General features: G+C 30.7%; 3 protein-coding genes across 3 annotated transcripts; all 3 read left to right on the top strand.

Annotated features, from left to right (window-relative positions):
- Positions 1-1,820: 1,820 nt before the first annotated feature.
- LOC108454506 (vacuolar protein sorting-associated protein 55 homolog) lies at positions 1,821-5,359 on the top strand. The gene is made up of 5 exons (XM_017752988.2): positions 1,821-2,278; positions 2,378-2,429; positions 4,476-4,515; positions 4,606-4,690; positions 4,872-5,359. Exons 2-5 carry the CDS (start codon positions 2,397-2,399, stop codon positions 5,053-5,055), a joined length of 342 nt encoding a protein of 113 aa, XP_017608477.1. The 5' UTR covers positions 1,821-2,278; positions 2,378-2,396; the 3' UTR covers positions 5,056-5,359.
- Positions 5,360-8,555: 3,196 nt separating this feature from the next.
- Positions 8,556-12,198, top strand: LOC108454088 (sorting nexin 1). Its single transcript, XM_017752405.2, has 10 exons — positions 8,556-8,762; positions 8,861-8,996; positions 9,146-9,279; positions 9,796-9,870; positions 10,349-10,508; positions 10,618-10,751; positions 10,904-10,972; positions 11,293-11,372; positions 11,501-11,561; positions 11,649-12,198. The coding sequence occupies exons 1-10, from the start codon at positions 8,619-8,621 to the stop codon at positions 11,856-11,858; spliced, it is 1,203 nt and encodes a 400-aa protein (XP_017607894.1). The 5' UTR covers positions 8,556-8,618; the 3' UTR covers positions 11,859-12,198.
- Positions 12,199-18,519: 6,321 nt separating this feature from the next.
- On the top strand, positions 18,520-20,630 carry LOC108454466 (uncharacterized). Its single transcript, XM_017752936.2, has 3 exons — positions 18,520-18,987; positions 19,268-19,321; positions 20,127-20,630. The coding sequence occupies exons 1-3, from the start codon at positions 18,676-18,678 to the stop codon at positions 20,358-20,360; spliced, it is 600 nt and encodes a 199-aa protein (XP_017608425.1). The 5' UTR covers positions 18,520-18,675; the 3' UTR covers positions 20,361-20,630.
- Positions 20,631-25,387: the final 4,757 nt, after the last annotated feature.

Below are 25,387 nucleotides of genomic sequence, written 5' to 3'. Positions count from 1 at the left end.
ATAAAATGTATTTCAGACTAATTATAAAAAGGTTGTTGGCTTTAGTCAAAAGTAAAAAAAAAAAAAAAGTCAATACAACAATCCATTAGTATATTAATGAAATTTTTAACGACTGTTATCAATTTAAATAATTATCTTAATTAGAGTGATTAAATAAAAAATAAAATTAATAACTAAAATAAAAATGACTTTAGTATAAAGTTACTTAAAAACTAGATTTTTATCTTGTGGTTCCTCATCTTTGCCAACTTGAATATCTCTAACAATGAGATTTTCTATATAAGGGATTAGGCGTTCTCTTCTATTACGGGATTTTTGTTAGAAATCCTTCCTCTAGCTTTTCTGATTAATGCCCAAAAATTTTCATTAGATAAATTTCGATGTAGTTAACTCGGGGATAAATCACTTAACTATGATATATTTTAAGTATATAGCTTATCTTTTAATTTTATAAAAAAAGTATTTTATTTTTATTTTTAAAATTTATTATTAAATTATTTTAAAATGGATGAAAAAGTTGATATTTTTTAATAATGATAGGTTAACATTTAATTAATCTTTTAAAATTTTAAAAATTATTTTAAAATTGAAAAATAGTTATAGTTATTTAAAAGTATAAAAATATATATAAAAATATTTTTAATATTTTAAAATTAAGTACATGTTAGCATGCTATCCACATGATAATTCACATGCATGCCACATCAACAAAGCTAACAAAGGTAAACTTTTCTATCAATTTTAAGACGATTTGACAAAAAATACAAGTTTAAGGATTAAAAGAGGTAAAAACTTAAATGAAAGACTAAAATAATTTTATTTACAGTTAGATGGTCAAATAAATCATTATACTTATATTTTATTCAATTTATTAACAATAATAATTTTTATTTATTAAATTAGACAAATAGATGTGAAATGTGATAATACATTTCTTGCGGAAACTCTTTTATCTAGTAGTGTCGCTAATAGTAACTTGAAAGAATTACGTCTAATTCATCAATTACTAACTCGGAATTGGAAAGTTCGATTTTATCATGTTACTAGATCATTGAATGAAACTGCATACCACATGGCAAAATATACTCCTATTGGAGTCTAAGGATTACTATACTATGAAGAGCCATCAAATTTAATGTGATTTATTGCGAAAGGATATGAATAATCTTTCAATAATTTAACCTTTGATTAATATTGTAATCGTGTAACGTTGTTATTTCTAAATATATATATATATATATATATATTTATTGAAAAGGATATTTCAAAAGACTTTTACCCAAAATATATATATATATATATATATATATATATATATTGTGAGAAGGAAGTTAAACCAATATCAACTTGCTATCCCTATTCCTAGATCTCTTGTTTTATTTTGATATTTGTATATGTGTTTTGATACACACCAATACAATTACACTAAAATAGAAACTAAAACTACAGTTTTGGTATGAAATTAACTTTATTAATTTAAACAAATAAATATAAATGTTTTTAAATAAAAAGAAAGTTACAATACTAAAAAACTTAAATCATAATTTAGCTCACATAGTTTCTTGTGTTGGCACCATTTTTTTTTAAATTTTAATAGTTAACTTTTAATTTTGTTCTATTTCACTCTAAAATTAAATTTTTGTTAATAAAACATGAACCATTATATATTTTATTAGATGTTAATTTTTTTAATAAAATAAGATAAAAATGATAGTCTAAATACTAAAATAAAATAAATTTAAATATCAAAGTAAAAGAAATTATATAGTTGGAGGGCCAAAAGAGTAAATAAGATAAAAAGGGATCTATGAGGTTTACTGTCCGAAAAATTCTAAAATTAATCTGAACCCTTATTGAAAATTGTTGTCGTATTAGTATGTTCTGATTGCTTTTTCTTTAATCTTCCTTCCTTTCTCAATTTCGGTGAGCGAAGTTTCGATCGACAGCAACTCCAACTTTCCCTTCTACCAAAAATGGCTATGACTATTGAAGGTAATCATCGTCTCTGCTTTTTGTTTTCTATTTTTTCGGTTATACTCTTCGATTCATCCTCGTTGTAGGATGCTTGGGGTTTGACTGTGATATTGTAATTCGATAAGGTTATGAAATGAAATTAGTTGTCGGACCTAGATCTTTCTTTAAAGAGAAGTCTTTCGTTCTTTTTTTTTTTTTTTATCATTTGTTTTCAAATTATTTTTTGGGGCTAATTTCTTTTTCTTTTCTTTTTTCTGGTTCATCTGCGGTTTGGGCTTGTTGGATAACTGTTGTTAACGGCAGTGTAAGTTGTAATCTTTATTGATAATTCTGGGTTTTATGAAGTTATAAGCAAGTGGAATTTATTTATTTATTATCTGTGTTTTATTTTCGAAATATGCAGGCTTGCTGGGCTCGCTTTTATGTTTTCAGCTAGTATACTGTTACAAATTCTGGTATGTTTCTCCTAATCTGATTCAGCTGTAAGCCATTAGTCATCAGTGGCACTGCTACTGAATTATTGTAAATATTTTCTGAATAATTATTGATGTTTATATTATAGTTTGCAAGTTAGAATGCGTTGCCATCAACACTGTGATCGGGTCTTGTTTTACATTTTCCTTGTGATAGAAGCAGTGCTAGTCTTCGGATATGTTGTTAGCTAAATGCTTATTGAAGCATTTTACCTATATTTCAGTTTATGACTATAATGCAATTAACCAATCACAACACAAAATTTTCTAGGTTCCACCATAAAACCATTGTTCCACATTATACTTTGTTGGACCTTACACAATTGATGTGATTGGTTTTTTGCGTTGCGGTAACTGTAGATTATGTGCGCCTATTTTTATTTAAATCTATGCAGTTTTGATTCACATAACTTAATCCTACATCAAGTCATGGTATTATGTCACTAAGATGATTTTCACACGCATCCTGTTAGTGTCTTCATATCTTGAGAAGATGGAATGTAAATTCTCTTTCGTATTAGAGGACTTGATATGTTAGTATTTAGGAGTGGTGATGTCTTGTTTCTGAAAGGAGATTTTTCTTTTGAAAAGAAAGTCCTTTTAAGGTTGCATCAGATTGAATTGACATCAGATGTGAGGAAAAAGATACAGCTTTTGGATAGCATTTTATTTGCTAACTCTTGTGAACAAAGGGAGGGTTACTGAATTTGACAAATGTAGGTTAATTAAACTCTATTAGGCTGTCTAAAGACATCTAGTAGTAATTGGGAAGAGGTTGAGTTAAGTTCCTGATCTGTCTGAGGTTTAATTAGCTTATAGGTTTGTTGAGGGAGAACTGGCTCCTCTGGGAGAAGTCTTGTCTTTGATGTGTCGTCTCTGGGCAGCCGTTCGGACCATCAACAATCAAAGGAATTGTCCCTGTGTCGGGGTTTTGTCCTCGTTCTCCGCGGAGAGTAATGTACCGGTTCACGGAGAGGGGCACCTTGACTGGTGAAGATCAGTACCTGCAAGACTCGGGATAGGTAGTATTGGGCGTGTGAATAATTATGGAGGCACCTAGGCGTACTGTAGCTCGAATCACCAACCTTGGCCTTCCCTCTCTGTGAACCGTAAATGGCTCTCCAACCATCCTGACTTGGTATTTATATTGGTTCAACTGTCTAGTAAGCTTAGTGGTCTTAAACTTGTCTTTATTGATGATATGGACTATTCGAGTGAAATCAAATTCCTGAATTTTTTGGAGGCTTGTACAATCATGCTGTCTTGCTTTGTGCGAAGATGGAATTTATGGACCTAGTGGGGTGCTTCTTTTACCTGATGTAGAATGGGTTTACTGTTCAACCATGCCACCTGTCTCTAGGCTGCACATAGCAACTTTATCCGCCGAAACATCTGATATATATCAATATGCTACTGTGTGATTAGTGTGGGTGCATTTATCGCCTCTTAAATTTGACTTGTACTGAGCTACGCCGTAGCTTTTTCAGAAAACATACATTATTTTTATATTTCTTATCTTAATTTTGAAGGACTTTGAGTGAGTCTTGCCTTGTGTTTGTTTGGTGTAACAATAAAAGGGTTCAATGATACTTGCTAATAGCCCAAATTTCTTCAAGACGAGCTTGTTTGTATTTAAGGCCTTTTGGATGTCCTTTGAGGGCATTGAAGTGACTAATACATGATTTAATTGGCACTCCTGAGTTTGATTTGCTTTCCGGTACCTCTACTAGTTCAGCCTCAGGTAGGCATGTTTTGTGTAGGGGTTGGTTTGGAGGCAGCAGTTTTTTTTCCGTTTTAAAGTATTTGCTGTATTAATCTGATATTCTGATTTTTCCCTTAATAAAATGAACTTTCGATGAAGAAGTTGCTGACAATGTTAATCTATCCATTGACTGATCCAACCGTGTTAAGAGCTTAAAGCATTTGTTTCTGAATTCCTTTCTTGTATATTCACTTTAATTTTGAGCATATCAGCTCCCTATAATCCATCACTAATATCAATGAAGTGTTTTTGAATTTCCATGTCAGGCTTGTGCATTATATAACAACTGGTGGCCAATGCTTTCAGGTGAGACAGTTTATTAGAAATTGGTCATGCCACTTAATAAACCAGGTTACCTTTTAATGATTGATACTAAGAAACTACTATTATTCACAGCTCTCATGTATGTCCTGGTGCCAATGCCTTGTTTATTCTTTGGAGGTGGATCAACTCAGTTTCTAACCAGTCGGGATGGTGGGGGGTGAGTAGAATTCTTATCAATATAAGCTTTTAAACCCTCTTATATATTTTTCCCATTATGCCTTTAGCATAAAAAATCATTGGTTGTTTCGGGACTGTGGTGTTCAAACTCTTGATAAAAATAGTTCCTCAGTTTATCACCTTGTTGTCTTGTTCACTTTATTTATTTAACTTCATTGCAGATGGATAGATGCTGCCAAATTTCTTACAGGGGCATCTGCTGTTGGGAGTTTTGCAATTCCCATTATTCTCAGGCATGCTCACATGATTTCAACTGGTGCAATGTTCATCGAATTTACATCATTCATCATATTCGTTTGCACAGTCTTGTGTTTTCACCGTGCTAGCCTTGAAGACGACTGGTGATAGATGCCCTCCCGGAAATTTTCACCTACACTTATGTATGTCATTCACCTAGATCTCTGATAGTTTGTTTACTTCTCCATTTGCAAAGGAAATGAAACAGGAGCTTTTCCCTTTTTAAAGCCCTTAGTGTATATTTTTGAACAACTGTTGGCTTTATTTCTTCTTGTTTTTCTCCTTGTATTATGATTTGCCTTCCTCGTTTTGACAATGGAATAATTGTTGCTAGACAAGTACTTATCAATCTGACCCATCAATCCAATGGGTTGATTACAAACAATGAACGCGTTTCTTTCAGTTTTGAGAACCTGAAGTTTCTTGACCTGTTGTAAATAGATTTTCTTAAAATTTTCTTTTAGTTAATTTCACAACTGGTTAAATATAAAGTTCTTATTTGGTCTAATTTTCCTTCCAGTCCTTGTATTTTTCACATATATGAAATTTAATCTTATTTTTAATTTTAAGCTTTTGAAGTCCATTTGATAACAATGATAAAGGATTTTACAACTCAAGGTTTAGAATCAGAAATCATAAAAATCTCAAATTTAATATTGTTATTTTTTTATTTGATATTCCAAGTGTGTAATATCATGGGAGGAATTTTTTATTTTAAAAGTTTTTTGATAATATTATAATTAGACTTTAATTATTAAATCAAAACATAGGAATTAATTTCTTACCATGTGCAATCTCTGTGCTAAAAAAGTTGCACAAAACCTTTGCCGTTTTTGCCAAGTGTTTGGGAAGGATACAGCTCATGCTTGCAGAGATTGTGCAAGCATCTTTGGAATCTGGGAAAGGATGGATATAAGCTGGCCAACTTTACACTCGACTACAAACATTTCATATTGGATTACTTATTTCAGTTTCTGATTTAGAAAAATGCATCCTTATTACCAGAGTTTTATGGGCAGCATGGTTTAGTAAAAACAAAGTACATGAGTTACATGCATTTGTTACATCTTACCTGTTGGAGCTGAAATTGGTTTCTGATTCAAGGATTTCTTCGGCGCAACTCCAACAAGTTTATTGGAACCCCCCGCTGGCCAACACCACAAAAATCAATCTTGATGCAGGTTTTAAAATATCTATGAATAAGACCAGTGCAAGTGTGTTGATCAGAAACCAAAAATGAGAGGTGATGGGCAAGTGTGTCACATCCTGCGCATAAAGGCTCATGACTAAAGCATGCATCATCGATTCAAGTTGTTCTTATGGGTAATATAGGCTTACTTCGGCCAAACAGGACTGGACTAATATTTTGAAAGTTTTATAAGAGTAATGGCAGAGCTATAATTTTTTTGTGTTCTTAATTTTTTTTTGCTCAATTAAGATATTTTTATAATTTAATTACGGTGTTATTTTTCAAAAATCTTAAATATGTTCTTTACAACAAAAAGAAGATGGCGAACTAAGAATGAACCTCTGGCATGTGTATGTTTGCAAATTGAAGTTTTAAATACCAAGATTTGAAAGTGAGAAAAGTTATTACAATTAGCTTTCAATAATAAGTATCGATAGAAGTCCACCTGTATTAATAGAAGTCTAAGGGTTTTAAGGGGTCAGACTTGTACGGATAATTATATTGGTAATAGGTTGAAGGGAATTCAAAAATTACTTACTGACTTACTTGTATGAGTAGAAGTTCCTGTAAATATGAAAATTTATTTTAAATGTTGTTATATTAAAAGTTTGGAATAATACATTGTTGTAGAGTTTTTAGACTCTATAAATAAGGTTAGGAATAAACAAATGTCTTATAAGAATATAATAAAATATTTAAAAATAAATATTAAAAAAAGATATATCAATTTTTTAATACTGTTAAAAGAATAAAAAAATACTACTAATTTTGTCAAATATTTACCCAATGAAATTGATTTTTTAAAAGGAGTGTTTTAAAATTGAATTAAAAAAGCAAAGATTGATTCAATGAAACTTTTAAATCGACCTTGTTGTGACTGTAAATTAAAATTGTTGAAATGATAAATATCTGCACATTAGAATTCTAATAAATCTAATAGATGAGTGATGTGTTTTCTAAATGAACAAAATTATTGATATTTAAAAACAATTGAAATTCCCCCTCCATTCTCTCTTTACCAAGTTTTAAACTCTTGACCTTCTCCGTGAGTGGTGTCCAACCTTCGGCCCAATATTCTCACCTCTTTACTTTTATTTTCCACCATGCTTTCTTTTTAATTTTTTCTTATCCCTCTGGCATAGTACCCTTAATATCTCCCCTTCTTTTCATTGTTTGATCTTAGGCCGATGATGAGAAGCAATGTGGGTCTCATTGCTCCATGGTTCCCACCAATGAAACCTTTGGGCTTGTGGGGCTTTTTTCTTTTTTTTCTCTCTTTGGAAAAGATCCCCTGCTTTCACGAGGATTTGATGTAGGTGTCCCCCAGAGTTTTCGCTGGTCGATTTCTCGACGGTGGTTGGAGCCATTGCACCAGAACCATTTGTTTTGGTGGTTGTCATAGCTGTTATGTCAGCTTTGGCTCTTTCTTTTGCTAACTTTTGGCCTGTCTCCCTGGAGGTCTTCAACGTCTTTTATTTTTTCTTTTTCTAGGGAAAGGGGATGGTGGTATGACCTCCCCTAAAGGCGTGTATGTCATTTGACCAATTACAGTGGCTCAGTTTCCACCGGAGCTTTCTCCCCCTCTTGGTTTTGGTGGACTTCAGCCCTTAAAGCTTTCCTTATTTTAGTTGTTTTATTTGAGTTTTTTTCACATATCGGTTATTCGGAGTTGATGTGGAGTTCATCATCGTTCTTCCAATAATATTATTTCAAAAGCTCGAAATTGAATTATCTCCTTCATGCGCATGTTCATCTTTTATTGAAATTCTCTTCTAAAATATGGTATCCGCGGAAAAATCTAATCCACTCTTCCAGGCAATGAAGTAAAATGGAACTTCATATGCATTTACTGGACACCACAATTCGAAACAGATCATGATTTTATGATAATTACAACTTTACCGCTATTTTTTTGATTTTTTTTTGGGTAAACTACACGTTAAACTATTAGCAAGTTTATATTTTAATTATACAATTTTAAAAATTATATTTAAATTATTAGGATATTAAAATAATTACTATATAACTTTCTCTATTGTAATGTATGTATCAATCAAAAGCTCTCATTTTCTTTCTTTTCTACAATTCAATTTTTTTCATGATATAGATTCAAACATCACAAATTAGTGAACTAAAATCTAAATAATTATCTTTTTCGATCTTCGACATTAATTGGTAAATTAATTTTGATTTGAGATATGTTTTTTTACTTATTGATAAGTACTGATCCATTTTATCGATAGTTGAATTCCAGTCAGAGCATCTTAGTTAATTTTTATTTTCTAATAATTGTTTAGTTATTTAAATAAAAAATTTTAAATAATTTAGTAATTTAAATGAAAATTTTAAATAGTTTAATGATGATTTTATAAAATTTTTAAAGTTAGTTAGATGTAGTTTACCTTTTCGCCCCTGGGGATTATTTATTACTTGACTAATTGATAATTTTCTTTTTTCTTTTTATTTTTGGTAGTGTGAAAAAATGGAGCAGCAACGAAGCTTCTCGGGGTCGTCGCAGAGCCCCAGATCTCCGTCGTCACAACCGTATCTATCAGTTTCCGTGACGGATCCCGTTAAATTAGGCAATGGCGTCCAAGCTTACATATCCTATCGTGTCATCACCAAGGTAATCGTTGCTCGTAATTAAAATGACTTTTCTTTTTTATATTTTTGAATTTTGGTGAAATTTTTGGATTTTTGGGGGAAATTTTACTGCTTGCACAGACCAATTTCCCTGAATACCAAGGCCCGGAGAAGATTGTTATTAGGCGTTACAGTGACTTTATTTGGTTACGCGATCGCCTTTTCGAGAAGTACAAAGGCATATTCATTCCTCCTGTTCCCGAGAAGAGTGCTGTAGGTAAACAAATTCAACCCTTCTTTTTGCCTTAATTATGATTAGTATATGATCATTTTTTAGTGTAAAACTGTTTTTTTCTTTGTAGCTAAATGTGTAAGGTTGTGCCTGAACTATGAAGTAATCCAAGTTTTTCCTCTTCATTACTGCAGAGAAATTTCGGTTTAGTGCTGAATTTATTGAAATGAGACGCCGAGCATTGGATATATTTGTTAATAGGATTGCTTCCCATAATTTGCTTCAACAGAGTGAAGATCTTAGAACTTTTTTGCAGGCAGATGAAGAGGTGATGCTTTTAGGATTTGTTGCGTTGAATGGTTCAGTTTGTGTTATCTTTCGTGTGTTCAATTATTATCATTATCTCATAATCCCTTTAGGATTTTCCTTATGTTGAGTGTTTTATCTAATTGTGACTTTGCATTGAAGGTGCATAACCTCAGTTTTTAATACAGAATGTGACTACTACTATGTAAAATTACCAAGTAAATTTTTAGTTATGAAAATGTAATGCAGAAATTGTGTTGAATTGTTAATATATTATGCATTTTTAACAATTCTTTGTATACGGGATAAGCAATTTGTTCACCTTTTTCTTTATTACAATGTTCAGCTCTACATTCCTTTTAGACATTGTTTGTATGGTACCCATTTCATTTCTATATGAAATCTAGTTGAAGATGTTCTCTGGACGATTGGCAATAAATTGCTCAAAATTTTGTCCCCATTTACGTTCCCCTTTTTTTGTATTTGGTGCCTCTTTTTAGAATAAGAAATTGACATTAACTTTTTAGCTACTTTTCAGACAATGGAGAGACTGAGATCTCACGAAACTGGTATTTTTAAGAAGAAGCCAGCTGATTTGATGCAAATCTTTAAGGTAAATAAGTTCTTCATGACTTTATAGTGAGTTAGAATGTTGGTGGATTGACCTTATGGTAGACAGATGCAAATCAAATGCATACTGATTAGTTCAATGTCAAGAAACTTTAATTTGAACATTTTTTTCTGTAGTAGATAATTTGGCTTGTAAAACTGTATAAACAAAAATTCTTGCTGCAACAAAACTTCTATGAATTCAATTTGGTACTCTGACCACAGTTTTAGGTGAGAAGGCATTTAGTAGGATTTATAAACCTTACATAAATAACTTGTTGCTTTTTATCTGAAACTGAAGAATACAGGAAACTCGCTACTTGCTTTCTATAGTGCATGTCGGTATCCCTTTGCTTTAATGTGTACCATTTTGCTGATATTATTTTTTTATTCTATTGAAGTTGGTTTCTCTGGCTTGAATTTGACATGTTTATAGTATTGAAATTCCTACCCTTGCATTAACTTCTCTAGAAATTTAACAGGATGTACAGTCTAAGGTGAGTGATGTTGTTCTTGGAAAGGAAAAACCTGTTGAAGAGTCAAATCCTGAATATGAGAAACTTAAACACTATGTTTTTGAGCTTGAAAATCATTTGGCTGAAGCTCAGAAGCATGCTTATCGTCTTGTAAAGAGACACAGAGGTTGGGAGAATTTTGAGGCTCTGAACACTATGCTTGTTATTATCTTTATCAAGTGTTTATCTCCTTTTGATATAAATAAAATTGAACAAATTTTTTTGTCTATTTTCAGAGTTGGGGCAATCACTATCTGATTTTGGTAAGGCAGCCAAGCTTCTTGGTGCTTGTGAAGGACAAGTCCTTGGGAAGGCATTTTCTGATCTTGGGGCCAAATCTGAGGTGCTATCGGCTAAGCTGCAGAAGGAGGTAAGCTTTCTTTTAATGCTGAAACTTGTAGTTTGTCTTCCAGCCTTGATGGCATGCGTAACTGTGGCCTGATACATAATGTCCTAACTTTTCCATGGTAAGAGGGTAATATGGATAGCTTTACATTTTCTCAATCATAGAATTGATTACAGGCCCATCAACTCTTGATGAGTTTCGAAGAACCCTTGAAGGATTATGTTCGTGCTGTCCAGTCCATAAAGGTGAGTTGGACTGCTGTCTTGTGTAATATTTGATGACTGATATTTATTCATTGTATAGCATTCCTTGATGAAAATACTGCAGAACCATGTATTTTTATTTATTCATTGTATAGCATTTCTTGATGAAAATGCTGAAGAACTATGTATTTTTACCTACAATCCTGAAAATAGTTAACTGGGAAAGTAATGATATTCTGGAATGTTGATGGAAAGCTTCTTCCTAACTGAGCTCCCTTTTCATCTTATGTTTTGAAAATATTGGTGTGGATGGTTGGTGACAATTTCATAGGCGATCCTCTTGCATTTGTGTTTCATAACAGGCCACAATAGGAGAGAGAGCAAATGCTTTCAGGCAACAGTGTGAACTGGCTGAAACAATGAAGTTGAAGGAGATAAATCTGTATGCTTCTTGTCATCCATTCATTATGTCTTGTTACCTATTAGCAGTGGCCTCTGCTTACTTTGACCAGCTTTAAAACTTGTACTATTTCGTAATCTGATTTGTAATTTGAGATCCATTGTTTGCAGTGACAAGCTCATGCTAACACGCTCTGATAGGGTGGGAGAAGCTGAGCATGAGTACAAGGAGGCAAGTCATTCTTCCCAAGCTTTCACTAGATGCTGATTTAGGTCTTATTGTTTTTACCTTTGCTAAAAATATATTTCATGGTTGCAGTTGAAGGCAGCAAGTGAGGAGGCGACAAGAAGATTTGAGACAATCGTCCGACTGATGAATGAAGAGATTGTACGTTTCCAGGAACAGAAAACTCAAGACATGGGGATTGCTTTTCATGAATTTGCAAAGGGACAGGCCCGACTGGCAAATAGTATTGCAGATGCCTGGCGGAGTCTCCTTCCTAAGCTTGAAGCCTGCTCATCTGCGTAATATTGAAGGTGGAGATATTATCATTGAACTTATTCCTCATCCTGGGTGTTGGTTAGATTTGAGGAATGGCAGAGTAGCTTTTGCCATGTAAAAACACGAGTATGAGGAGCTAGATCTGCCATTTTATGTTGTACCTGTTATGGTACGGTTTGACTCGGTTCTACTTGCACACATTTTAAACTGAAAGAAAAGTTAACGTTACAGAGCAAAACTGAGAGAAAACAATAACTTTCACGTGTATTTCATCCTCCAATTCTTAATCTTTTTTTATTTGAACTGGATTGTTCTTCATTTGTAATTTGTAAATGAGATTGTGCTTGCAAAGGTATTGTTAAAGAAATCGGACTGGTTGTGCTGTTTGTCTGATACCATTTTCTATTACAATTAAAAAATTTATAAATAAAAAATACATCCCTAATAATTTTGTGATGCATCAGTTTTTAAAATTAATCTATCACTTTGTTTTGGTAAATAGACTTTTCGGTATAATTTATTTCTGATTTTACATTTTTAATAATTTTTAGTCTTTTTAGACCAACTAAAAGTTTTATCCTTTTTAATTTTTCATATAAGTCTCCTATTTTTTGAGATAAATTAGGAAAGAAGTTTCTTCCATAATTAACTATTCTTAAAAATTATTAAAGTTGTTTTTGATATTTAATTTCTTCAGAAATTCTTTTATTTTTATTATAATATGATCTTGTAGTTTAAGACCATCAACAGATAGATTTAATTTCTGTTTTTCTAATTCTATTTTCTTAGGACTCAAAATAATTCCATGTTTTATGAATTCTTGAGAGATAATATTTAAATGTTTTCTATGTTTTTCGAGTTTCGAAAATATTAAATATCATCTATATAAACTACACAAAATTTTTTGTATTTATTAAATATAGAATCCATCCATCTTTGAAAGATTTGAGGTGTATTATATAACCCAAATGGCATTACTCTCCATTGATAATGACCATTAGGTGCGCTAAATAAGACACATATTTTATATAGTATTAGGTAATAATTATTAGAAAAATATCAAATCTATAATTTATTACATTTATAGATAATATTTCAATTTCTAAGATTATGTATTTGAACTGTTTTCATACCTATTGGTGTTGTTGAATTTGTACTAATATTGTCTTCTTCTTCTTCTATTTGAGAATTAGAAGGTAAAACTAAATTATCATTTGTATTTGTTATAGCATTATTTTTAAAATATAGTCTATATCCGGATGACATATATTCTATAGTACTTACTGGTTTTGAAGTACTAGCACCACTTATTCTATCAATCATTCAATCTTTTAGTATTGATAGATCTTTTAAATGTAATAATTTTGGTTGTATTTCTGTAGTAAATTCATTCGGTTCAAATAACTCAATTATTTTATTATTAATTTCTTTAATTTCTACTTCTGCCGTGTTGGTATATTCATTAATAGAAGTCCAACTTATTGCTAGATCTTCTGCTAAATCATTAATTTCAGAATTTTTTGTCTGAATTTTTAAACATAAACATTCTTCTATTAGAGGATCTGTAATAGATATAAAATAGTTTAGTTTAACTTTAAATCCTATTACACCAGTGTGTAAATTAGACAGAACACCACTAATAAGTGCTTTTATCGGGTTTTCAAATCTTTTATCTAATAAAACTGCTATTATAGGTATATCATGTCCTTTTCTAAATAAAGCTCTAATTGTTATCATAATTATACCAAAATGTATATATCTAACTTGAGAATATTTCTTTTTAATTCTCTTAATTTTTTTTTTAGTAAATAATGGGATTTCTGTTAATCCACCTCTGGTATCTTTAGCGACTGTGTTGCCACTAATTTTTTCTATATGTCTTTGACTCCATATTTTAAACTTAGATATTTTATATATTTCTTCTTTAGTAATATGATTTTTATTTATTTTTTCTATCATTTCATCAGAAAAGTCTTTTCTTCTCTAATCAAATTTCCTAATTTTATATCTTGTTGTTCGGACTTAGGAATTTATTCTAATTGATTTTTAGAACTATTTCCTACATTAAACATAAATATATATTCTTCTTCATCCTAATCGAATCTGCTTTCGATATTAACTCATATAATATTTCTTGAGATTTATTTCCTCTTCATAACAAATTTCTAAATCTTGTTATTCTAGACTTTTATCATTTTTTAGCACTTTTTCCTTCATTAGGATAGTTTGATGCTATATGACCTTCTTCATCACATATAAAACATAGATTTTTAGGAGTTTTTCTTCTAACAAATTTTTCTTTTTCTTATTATTATTACCGATATATTTTTTATTTTCTGGTTTCCATCTAATAAATTTATATTTTCTATTTTTCTTTCTATGTTTTTTATAAGTATTAGGACGTGTTGTTTTACATCCAAATTCCTATTCATTTTCTAGAATTTTTGTACAATGACTATAGGTTAATTTATTTTTTACTTGTTTAGCGGCTTTAGTTTGTAAACAATGTAAAGTTATTCTTTCTTTTGCAAAATTAATTCTATTTCCTATAGAATCTATATTTTCTTTTGCTATTCTTGATTCTTTGCTATATTTATCTAAATAAGACACATATTTTTTATACATATCTCATCTCATGGTGGGGTAATTTATAAAAGTATTGATTTTTCCAAAATTCTATATTTTCATTTTTAATTTTTGATATTCATGAAGATTTTTTAGAAAATTCTTCTAAATATCTTATATCACATAATTTAATTTTTGACAAAGTATAATGGCTATACTATCTTGATCTTTTTTATCAAAATAACCACAAAATTCTGTTTTTAGAATATTTGTTAATCCTTTTAAAAGATCTTTAGGAGTATCTATTTGATTAATTAGTTGTCCTTTTTGGACTTTTCCTACTTCTGATTCTTCCCATCGTCTTAAGAATTGTGAAACATCTTCTTGAAAAGTTCCTACAAAATAATTTAAAAATTTTTCTTTTGACCAAGTACCGTTGTTGTTACTTATCTGACTAGTATTCTCTCTTTGGATTAAATGCAGTTAATTCTGTGGAGTTAAACAATATGTTATAATAGTTATATTTCGTATTATAATATATATTATAATATTTAGATATTTTATATATTATAACTTTATGAAAGTTACTTATTTTATAAATATCATATTATAGTTAGCATTTCCTTTGTTGGGTTTTTTATGGACAGTAGTCCATTCCCCGACTTGTTCTAGAGGTTTTTTACCTCTATCCATAAGGCCTGCTAAGATAATCAGCAATAATATTATCAGTACCTTTAACATATAAAACTTCAAAATTAAAACTACATAATTCATTATACCATCTAATTCTTCTAGGTATATTTTCTAAACTATTATTAGTAAGAAATTGTTTAACTGCCTGATTGTCAGTTTTAATAATAAAATTTTCAGATGCTAGATATATAAGAAAGGTTTTATTGCTTTTTAATAGCTAATAATTAGTTTTCATATATAGCATAATTAACTTCATTTGGTTTAAATTTTCCGAACTATATCCACATATTAGTTCTTCATTTTTTGCTGTTTTAGCCTTTAAAATACATCCCCAATAATTTTGTGATGCATCAGTTTCTAAAATTAATCTATCACATTGTTTTGGTAAATAGACTTTTGGGGTATAATTTATTTCTGATTTTACATTTTTAATAATTTCCGAGTCTTTTTTAGACCAACTAAAAGTTTTATCCTTTTTTAATTTTTCATATAAGTCTCCTATTTTTTGAGATAAATTAGGAAAGAAGTTTCTTCCATAATTAACTATTCCTAAAAATTGTTGAAGTTGTTTTTGATATTTAATTTCTTCAGGAAATTCTTTTATTTTTACTATAATATGATCTTGTAGTTTAAGACCATCGACAGATAGATTTAAGCCTAAAAATTCTATTTCTGTTTTTCTAATTCTCTTTTCTTAGGACTCAAAATAATTCCATGTTTTATGAATTCTTGAGAGATAATATTTAAATGTTTTCTATGTTTTTCCGAGTTTCGAAAATATTAAAATATCATCTATATAAACTACACAAAATTTTTGTATTTATTAAATATAGAATCTATCTATCTTTGGAAGATTTGAGGACATTATCTGTAAAACTGAATGAAATTACTTTGTCTAGTGAAAGATAGGAACGCTATGATATCATTTCTCTCCTCTAATTATTTTGAATTTTAAATACACATGCTATTATTGATTTTATTGTTATACATTAATATTTATTCTCACTGCTTGAATGAGTGAAATTAAGAATTTTGTATTGGAGGGTTGAGATAAATTTATAAAAATTAATTTTTGGAAAGGGTCAAAAATAAATTTCTTTTATTTAACCAATGGGTTAAAAGAGCTTAAGTTAAATTAATAATTTTTATGAGGGCTAAAGTTATAAATTGAGTTAACTAAGAGGTTAAAGAAACTTAAATTAAATTATTAATTTTTAGAATGGTTAATATTACAGTTTTTTTATTTAACAAAAAGCTTGTCACAATTTAGATTTCAAACAAATATCCTTTTTTCACTTTGATGATTAAAATTTTTTTATTCTATCTTGGTATGTAAACTATTTCTCCACTATAGTTTTGAGTGTTAAAAAAAAAGTTTAAAACACACGAGGGTTTAAAATTTTCCCATATCATCAATGATGTGGGTAAATATTTTGATGATTAAAAAGGTGAGACACATGAAAAATTCAGTGATTTTTTTGTCTGTTAGATATTTCTCCAAATATTTGTTAAGTTGCAAGCAGAACCAGTAATTATGGGAGAAAAATATTAGAGATGGACACTAAAGCTGTACTCAAGCATTTAGAATTTCTTTTTTCTTCTTGCAGGGTTTTATAAAAAATTTAATTTATTATGTTCAACAAGGAATAATTTTCACTCACTTAACTTCACTCTTATACTTAATCTAACTAATTCACACTTAGTAGTAATCTCACTCCTACATTTAATCTAAGTTTAACCCACAAATTAGTGGTTAGATTATATCATTTTTTTCTGTCTTGGTAACTAATTTTTTTGTCACAAGTGGTAACTAAAATACTTTCTTTTCTCAAGTTGGTACATCCGTTAGTCAATCTGTTAAGTATATTTAACAAAAAGGCTTAACCCACAAATTGATATATAAAGTATGCATTTTTTTTCTTATTCTAACACCTAAACATTTTTAATCATAAGTGGTACTTAGATTACTTTTCATCCTTAAGTTTGGTACCTTATTATTTTAAAACAAAGATAACCAATTGAAAATTGACACGTGGGAAAAGGCAAAAAGTATTATTTTAATTTCCCTTTTATATATGTTTACTTTTTTTTTTCTTTCTTAAAAATCGAATTAATAACTGAATTAGTCAGCCCCAGTTCGTTTAACTCATTCATTTGATTTGATCAAATAAATTATTAAAAATTCATAACAATAAAAAAATTAAAAAATACTAAGAAAACCAATTCAACCGGTTTGTATTGATCTGCAGGTCAATTGATTTAACTCCTATCTCCAGACTAGTATCCTGATCAGTTCCCAATCCAACCAATTTGATTCAATTCTAAAAAATCAATTTTGATCGACGAAATTACTTTTTCAACCCCATCTGGTTGAGCAAACAAGTGGTGAAGTTTAATAACAAAATTAATCACTAGCGTCTCAACTTCGAGAGGGCAAATTTTGAGCATTGTTTGAATTGCTAGACATCGTAAAAGAATATGAAAGGGCAAAAGAGGAAAAATAGAAAAGAATAGAGGAAAGAAATATAATTTTTTTTAAGTTTATATGAAGAGGCAATTTATTATTTGGTTGAAAATTTTTTAGTTGATATAATATTTCGGCGTAAAATGAATAATTGAAAAATAGTTTAGCATTGTTTGTGACAAAAAAGGTTTAAGTACCAGCTTGATAAAAGAATATAGTTTAGGTACTAATTTATGGATTAAGGCTTTTTTAAAATAGATTTAATAGATTGACTAACGATTTAACTAATGAGGTACCAACTTGAGAAAAAAATTAGACATCACATATGACAAAAAACTTTAGCTACCAAAATAGAAAAAATATATATTTTAAATACTAATTTATGGATTAAATCTTTAACCTAAATAATTTTCTTTAAGACTTTTAATAAAGTAATTGACTCAATTTGATTTACTTACAATATTTATACTCAATAAAACATTTCTTATATGGAACAAGTATAGTTCTCTATCAAACCTAAACAAGGCACTAACATAATGAGGGATCTTATTCTTATCAATTTTCATAAAGATCAAATCTTATTTTTGAAAATAAATTAGATTATACTGAGAGTTTTCAATTTGATCCTTACCTGTCTTGATTCTAATACGTTTGATCTCATTAATGAGCTGATCATAATCTACGTGATTTATCAAAATAAGATTAAAGTAGATTAAACTAGCTCTGACATAATGTAAAAAAAAAAAAAATATCGTTATGAGCAATTAATATTAATGGTTTTAGGATCAAATCAATGTCTGATTCGATGGATTAAAATTAAAAAATTATTAAAAATTATAAAACTCCAATTTGAACTGATATTTTATGTGACTCCATACTGATGTATGTATCAATTTTTAATTCTACTGAACCGAAACGACCCGATTTCAACCATCTCGGTTGCATGGATAGATCTAAAAAAAACACACAAAACAAAATGAAAATGAAATGGTGACGCGGCATGTGATGCAAGAATTAGATGAGTTGCTCTCCACCTCACCTGCTTTTACTTGGAAAAAAAATCCTTCCTCTTATCCGAAATTCTCATTGGCACTTTCTTCTTCTTTTTGTTGAAATTCTCTCATGGCCGGAGCTTTGAGGCAACTCCTCCACTCAACCACCTCCGCCATTCCACCACTGCAACTCTCTAAACCCAGGGCGACCGGTATTTCCCCATCACCGGCATTATTCCTCAAGGACAAAACGCAAGGGTCGTCGAAGCTGAGTAGATTTTACGGTCACCGAAGCCTGATTGTTAAGTTAGTGGGCAAGGCTTCCCCAGGAAAGGATGACATTGCACCTGCAGCTGATGACCTAGAAAATGGAGTCTCACTTGGTACCATGAAATTGCCTTCCAATACTGATATTCAGCGATTCGAAACCTTGTTGTTTCAGGTACTCTACTTGCATTTCTTCATTTTCTTGGACTTGTATATTTTCTGTCACTGATGTCAACAATTGGAATAGCTCCGTTCGCTAGAGCATACAGCCTGTAGGTGTTAACCACAATAATAATAGAAAAAAGAAAGGGAAAAAAAATCCTTCAGTGATCATTGCATTCTACAAGCTTTCATGCGTTAAGCTGGCGTCTTTATATATCTAGTTCCCGCAAAGTAACCTGTTCTATCAGAGTATTTGATTCTTGTCTTTATCTTTTTCTTTGTTTTTGTAACAGTGGGCGAACAGTCTTTGCCAAGGAGCTAATCTGCCTCTTCCAGTGCCTTTGAAGGTTTGTCATTGCTTCATTGGTATTCTTGTTACCTTGAAGTTGTTTTCTTTTTTTACCGCTAATTGGGCAAGCTCACATGTTAAATATGATTTTGTGTATTCGTTACTAGGCATAGGCCCATCCATATCCATCAAAACCCTGTATTCTAAATAGATAATATCAACCAAGGTGATACAGGACATTAGTTAAAATTTTATGTTGTTTCCATAAGTCGATGAAATAATTGATATATTAATGCAGTCTACTCATAATGCTAAGAGGACTTGTCTTCAACTCTGTTTCAGAGGAACATTAAATGTGTGCATCACTAATAAAAGATTGAAAATCAATGCCACTAGTTATTCCTGATTCCTATGTCAAAGCTAGCTGCTTCTTTTTTGTAAGAGCATGCTTTGATTTCTTTTCCAGCAGTGAATTGTATTGACCATGGCATATGAATCAAAGTTTATGGCTTTTATTTTCATAGGACTTATTTAATTTGATCTGCAACTTTAAATTGTTCAATTTGGTGGGAAGGTTTCTTGCTAGATATGAGACAGATCTAGTTTCTATCTTCGTGCTTCATTTGTTCATCTGCTGTACAATGTCCAAGTTTTTGCAAGACCTGGAAGATTTTAGGTGAACCACATTATATTTATGGATCTAACTTTATCACAGTGGTATATTAACCTTGCTTTTTCCCTGAGTCTTGGGTGCATGTTCTTATTTTAAGTTCTTTGAAGGTAATCATGGTTTTTGGATAATTCTAACTAGTATCTGTAAAATATGACAGCTCCTAATGTTTCTCCACTTTTTGTTCATACAGATCGATAAAATAGCAGGTGGAGCTAGACTTGGTTTTATTACAGTCGGAGATGGAAAGACTGAAGTCCTGGTGTATATAGATTGCTTAGTCTTTCCAGCAACAGATAATTCAGGTCCAATCTTTCGAGCAATAAGAAATGGGACATTAAAAGATCAGTCTCCCCCTGGTGAGCCAAGGATCATGAGAAGTCTTCTTCAGGCCCTGCAAAAGTCTGTTGAAATTGCTAGAGTTTGAGCAAGATTTTTGTTTAATATGTACCACTATTCTCCATTTCCCCGCACTCCCCAACTTTGCTACCGTCTTCTTTTTCTCTCTTTCCTAGATACTTTAAATATTATGTTCATAGTATAAAGAAATCTGGGCTTAATAGTTCTTCATTTTCTGTGTCCAGACTGTTGTTTGTTTTATTCTTTGGAAGATACATATAAATTTTGAAACATGATGGAACAATTTGATGCTTGCCTTCTTTTTATGGAGATACTGCACAATAGATTATTTCAACAATGGTTATAAGTTCTATAAGCAAGGAACCATCTATGCTGTTTTACGTGCGCTTAATGCTTTCCTATTGCATGATCTACATACTTATAAATTGGTTGACAAGAAAGAAAATGTTCTGTCATTTGTCTGTTCTTTGAATTGTCTCTAATGAAATTTAATAATACATTGCCAGCAGGCATAGTTCTAGGTGATATCGCCAAGTCCATTGTCTCATTATGAATGCACTGGATTCTTCGTGCAGAAACAATGACGTTAAAACTCTCCTAGAACAAAATATAGGTAAAGAAAAAAAAAAGTACTTCCTCAGGGTTAATTTTCATAAACAATTGAATATGAAACTGAAATATTCCTTGTATTCTTTTCATTGCTTAGAGATAAGCTAATAGACATAACTAGAAGGTCGTGAAAGTTTCAATTCTGATTTTTGAAAAAAATGCGGAAACCAACAGATTCAAAACGAATGCTTTTTGATGGAAAAGATGGATATGATGCTGTTCTTGTAGGGGTCTTGATATGGTGGTTCTTTTGCCGCTTGTTGGTTGCCAATGGCAGGAGTCAAGATATGCCTGGTTTAGAGGGGCCGAATATTGGAAACTAATTGGTATTTTTTCCAACAGACAGTTTCAGCATGAATTAGCTGCGAGGATGGAGATTCAGAAGCTTAGGTGTCACTTGGTCAGCCTGCTACGTTTGTCCCAAAGGGTGCTTTGTTAAGGTCAGTCTCTCTTCCTGTACAATGTAAATTAGTTGATCATATTTTAATAGAAAAAGCTACCAATTTTTGTGAATGGTTTGAAACTGGATTAAAAGTCATATTTTGTTTTAACAATAGAATGAATAAAATTATGATAATTTATTACTGAAATCATAGGTTTATGAACAAAAAGATTCACGAGAAGCAGTTACTTTACAGAGGCTGGGATCGGCCTGATGTTGTCATCAACCACCCCATGCGTGACAAGGTTGCATTACAATTTGCAATAGAGTTGTGCAGATAGAGATTGTGGTGAAAATGTCAAACTTCTCAAACAGGTATCTACTGCTTCATTGCCCAAATGTCCGTACACTCTATTCCTTTGTTGCTTTTACTGATTTTATATATTTAGAGAAGTTATTGGTTGGACTCCTACGTGATTAATTGGTTTGAAATGTTGCTATTCCAGAAGGATCTGCAGGGAAGATTTCAGTTTATGTTCTTCCAGTTCAGGCCACTGGATTCATGTGGACAACCTTAAGTGCCTTATTGAGATTGTGGCACCCAAGCTGAAGTCTCTTAACGTCATAATGTGATTTTAAGTGGCTTTTGTGGCATACTATGATGCAGGTATAAACCTATTCTGCTGTAATAATTCATATAGGACACTTAATTCTAGTCATTAAGCTGCTGGGGAGACTTAATTGGTGGAAAATGTTTGAACTATGAAATATGTTACGATGGTAATAATTTTGCTGGAAAAACGAGATCCATTATTATTGTTTCATTTGGCATTCTTGATATCTCTACTTATTCCTATATGCGATCGATTCATTAGCATCATCAAACTGTATAATTGTTGGAATGTTTAGTCACTCAAATTGAAACTCCTGGATGACTATGATGCTTTAAAGTAGTTAAATCATGAAACATTCTTACGATATCAGGAAGACAGAGAATATAATACAAACTAATGGAGCAAAAACATTAGGTATCTAGAAGTAGTACATGGCAACCCCCTAGGGGACTATTACAAAGATCCAGTTAACTCGTTATCCAATCTTTGTGAAAGACTTTCAGATTCAGTTTCTACATAAATTTAGAGCAAAATAGACCCATAGCAAAGACAAGGGGCCAAAGGGAAATATTGAGGGGATAATTAGCATGTTGAGGGTAGAAAGTGTTAGCAATTGCCGACAAAACAGTTTGCAGAATGGCACAAACTAATCCGACCATTTCAGGGGAAGTACCGGATTTGGAGATGAATGATAAAACCAGGGCAATTTACTTTCGCTCCTCCAGATGACTCTTTCCTTTCCAGCCTTGTAAGCAAGCTCAATGATGCATGTAATGGCAGCCACAGAAGACATTAACATGGCAATCAAAGCATATCGGGGCTTGTTCGCAGCGGAAAGCTGGTCAAAAGCTGCTGACAGAAGCTCGGTAAGAATATTGATTATGAGAAACATCCATTCTGGGATGCTAACCAATGAAATAAGTCAAGAAGATATCATATTTAGTAAACTTTTTAGTCAAATCTTTCTAGAAATTGAATATAAAAAGAGTTGTTGAATGTATTTCTCTTATGTGTTGACTTCTAGTATTACTTGTGCTTTTCGTACAAATGGGGCTGCAATCTGGGTACAGCTGAAAGGTTACAATGTTGGGATTCAAAGTTTAAACCGCAAACCTGCAAAATGCCATCTTATAAAGATGGGTGTATGAAACCAACTGTACTAAGCGCTCGGTTCAACTCTAGAATTACTTTGTTCACCTTTCGAGTTGAACTACCTTTGACAGGTTACGCCACTTGATTATGAAATGAAGCATCTAATAATGGGACGATAGGTCTGTAGGCGCCATATATTACATATTCTATTACCTTAGCTTCAGAAATTTCTCCATCATCCATGGTGGTTGTGAAACTTTGGTCCATCCCAGCTTCAGGAAAAGGAGTATCTGCTTCATCTTCATCTAGATAAGCTTCAAAAATATCTCCTTCATAATCTGTGATGTCAATCAAATGTTCTGCAGGCCAATAGTCTTCCACCCAAGCTTCTTCATCAGATGAGATGTCCATAAAATATGTTGTCCTTGCAAGCTTCAAAAACACAGGTCTCAAAGTATTCAGCTAAAGGGAAGAAAATGAAGGGGTCAATGTTTGATGACTTAAGCCAAAAGTGCTTTTTTTTAAGCACTACTAAACAGGCCCTTACCAGCTAAAGCAGTGGAGTGCCTGAACTTCGATGATAAGAAATGTTACTTGTACTCGAATAGGTAAGTCGAGTGAGTGATCATTGGAAGATTGGGATATAAGTTTTGAACGAGGGCTTTCCATAACTTGCAAGGAAGCTCTCATAGAACGATTGCTTGGTGAATAATATTAAAGAGGGGAAAATAAAATAAAGGCTTAATTCATGATTTGCCCCCTCAAGTATATCTATTTTTTTACTTTGATAACTAAACTTTCTTTTTGTCCAAATTGGTACCTAAAATACACTTACTTCTCAATTTGGTACCTAACCTATGCCTACATTATATTTTTTTAGTCTATCTTTTACGAACATTAAAAAATCTTATTAAATGCATTAAAAAATGAAAAATGGAAATAAATATACAAAAAATCAGAAAATATAAAATCTAGAAAAAAATATAAATTATAAAAATAAAATTTACAAAAATACAATTATTGAAAAAATTAGTTGAAATTAATAATGTTATTAAAAATGTAAAAAATTTGTAAGAATTATAAGAAAAATGTAAAAAATATTTAGAAAAGGTTTAGTAATATTTTTTTATAAAATTCTAAAATATATAATTCTAAAATTCTAAAAAGTATTTAAATTTCAAGTTTTTTCTTTTACAATTACTTGAAATTTAATTTTTTTAATTTTTATAACATTTTCTCTTTTATATATTATTTTGACTTTTTCAAATTTATAATTATATATTTTAGAATTTTATATAAAATATATTTCAAATTTATTATACATTATATATGATTTTTTACATTTTTAATCAATATAATATACATAATATTTAAAAATAAAAAGGACACATGGGGTATTCTAATAGTGCCATGTGGTCGATTAATGTTGGTCAACAGTTGGTCAGCTTTGGTCAATAGTCAGTTAAAAAGTATTTTAATATTTAAATATTTAATATTATAATTTTTATTTTAATTTAAATTCAATATTTTTATTTTAAATAAACCTAATTATCATATGACATTTTTCAGTAGCTAAAACATATCACGTGTCACTTTTGTATTAGCCGAAGTTGTCTAATAATATTTTAATGTCGGTTTAAAATGAACCAAAAATTAAAAAAAGTACTAAATTGAGATAAAAATTAAATATTAAAATAGAAGAATAAGTAGACTCCATTAGCTAAAACGTGGATTAAGTCTAAAATAAAATATGATAGCAACCACAAAGTGGACCACCTTCTTTTATCACTTTCAAACCAATTAATACAGACTTTCTTCTATTGGCTCAATTCTAAACAATGATTTTAGAGATAGAAATGGAAGAAAACTAACATAGGGGCAGCATTGGCAGCAAAAAGGAATTTTAAATATATAAAAAAATATTTTTTTTAATAATCTCATTATAAATTATGATCGTATCTGTTCTTTTTTACACGAAATTTAGAATTATTCATTACCCCTCCTCAACTCATAAATACGAGGATAATACGCTTCAACGCACTTAAACACACTTTCTACTACATGGGCTACAATGCCCATGCCAATTCAACTCAAACTCAATCGAAAAAATTTGATTCAATTCGAATAAATTAAAAAAAGTTTGAATTTCGAATTATTCGAATCAACTCGATTCTTTTCAAATTTCGAGTTCAAATTTTTTAATTCAAATAACTTGAATATTTCGAATAAATCATATATCAAACCCTTTTACTTTCTCCGAAAAATTTTTGCTCCCCTATATCCTCAAATCGTTTTTCCTTTTACTTCCCTTAAAAAAATTTACTTCTCCAAACTCTCAAAATTTTCTTTTATTTTCCCTCAAACTCCAAATTTTTTTCTAAATTTATATTTACTATT

The sequence above is a fragment of the Gossypium arboreum genome, chromosome 9 (genome assembly GCF_025698485.1).
Source record: "Gossypium arboreum isolate Shixiya-1 chromosome 9, ASM2569848v2, whole genome shotgun sequence".
Lineage (NCBI taxonomy): Eukaryota > Viridiplantae > Streptophyta > Magnoliopsida > Malvales > Malvaceae > Gossypium > Gossypium arboreum.
The sequence above is the reverse complement of the archived record's forward strand: the minus strand, read 5'-3'. Positions and strand labels throughout refer to the sequence as shown.

Bases quoted from the DNA above. Each gene is read 5' to 3' on its own strand.
- LOC108454506 (XM_017752988.2), top strand. From the start codon at position 2,397: ATGTTTTCAGCTAGTATACTGTTACAAATTCTG. The intron at 2,430-4,475 runs GTATGTTTCTCC...TTTCCATGTCAG, and splicing joins GTATACTGTTACAAATTCTG to GCTTGTGCATTATATAACAA. The intron at 4,691-4,871 runs GTGAGTAGAATT...ACTTCATTGCAG, and splicing joins ACCAGTCGGGATGGTGGGGG to ATGGATAGATGCTGCCAAAT.
- LOC108454088 (XM_017752405.2), top strand. From the start codon at position 8,619: ATGGAGCAGCAACGAAGCTTCTCGGGGTCGTCGCAGAGCCCCAGATCT. The intron at 10,509-10,617 runs GTTGGGAGAATT...GTCTATTTTCAG, and splicing joins TCTTGTAAAGAGACACAGAG to AGTTGGGGCAATCACTATCT. The intron at 11,373-11,500 runs GTATGCTTCTTG...CATTGTTTGCAG, and splicing joins AAGTTGAAGGAGATAAATCT to TGACAAGCTCATGCTAACAC.
- LOC108454466 (XM_017752936.2), top strand. From the start codon at position 18,676: ATGGCCGGAGCTTTGAGGCAACTCCTCCACTCAACCACCTCCGCCATT. The intron at 18,988-19,267 runs GTACTCTACTTG...TTTTTGTAACAG, and splicing joins TCGAAACCTTGTTGTTTCAG to TGGGCGAACAGTCTTTGCCA. The intron at 19,322-20,126 runs GTTTGTCATTGC...TTGTTCATACAG, and splicing joins CTCTTCCAGTGCCTTTGAAG to ATCGATAAAATAGCAGGTGG.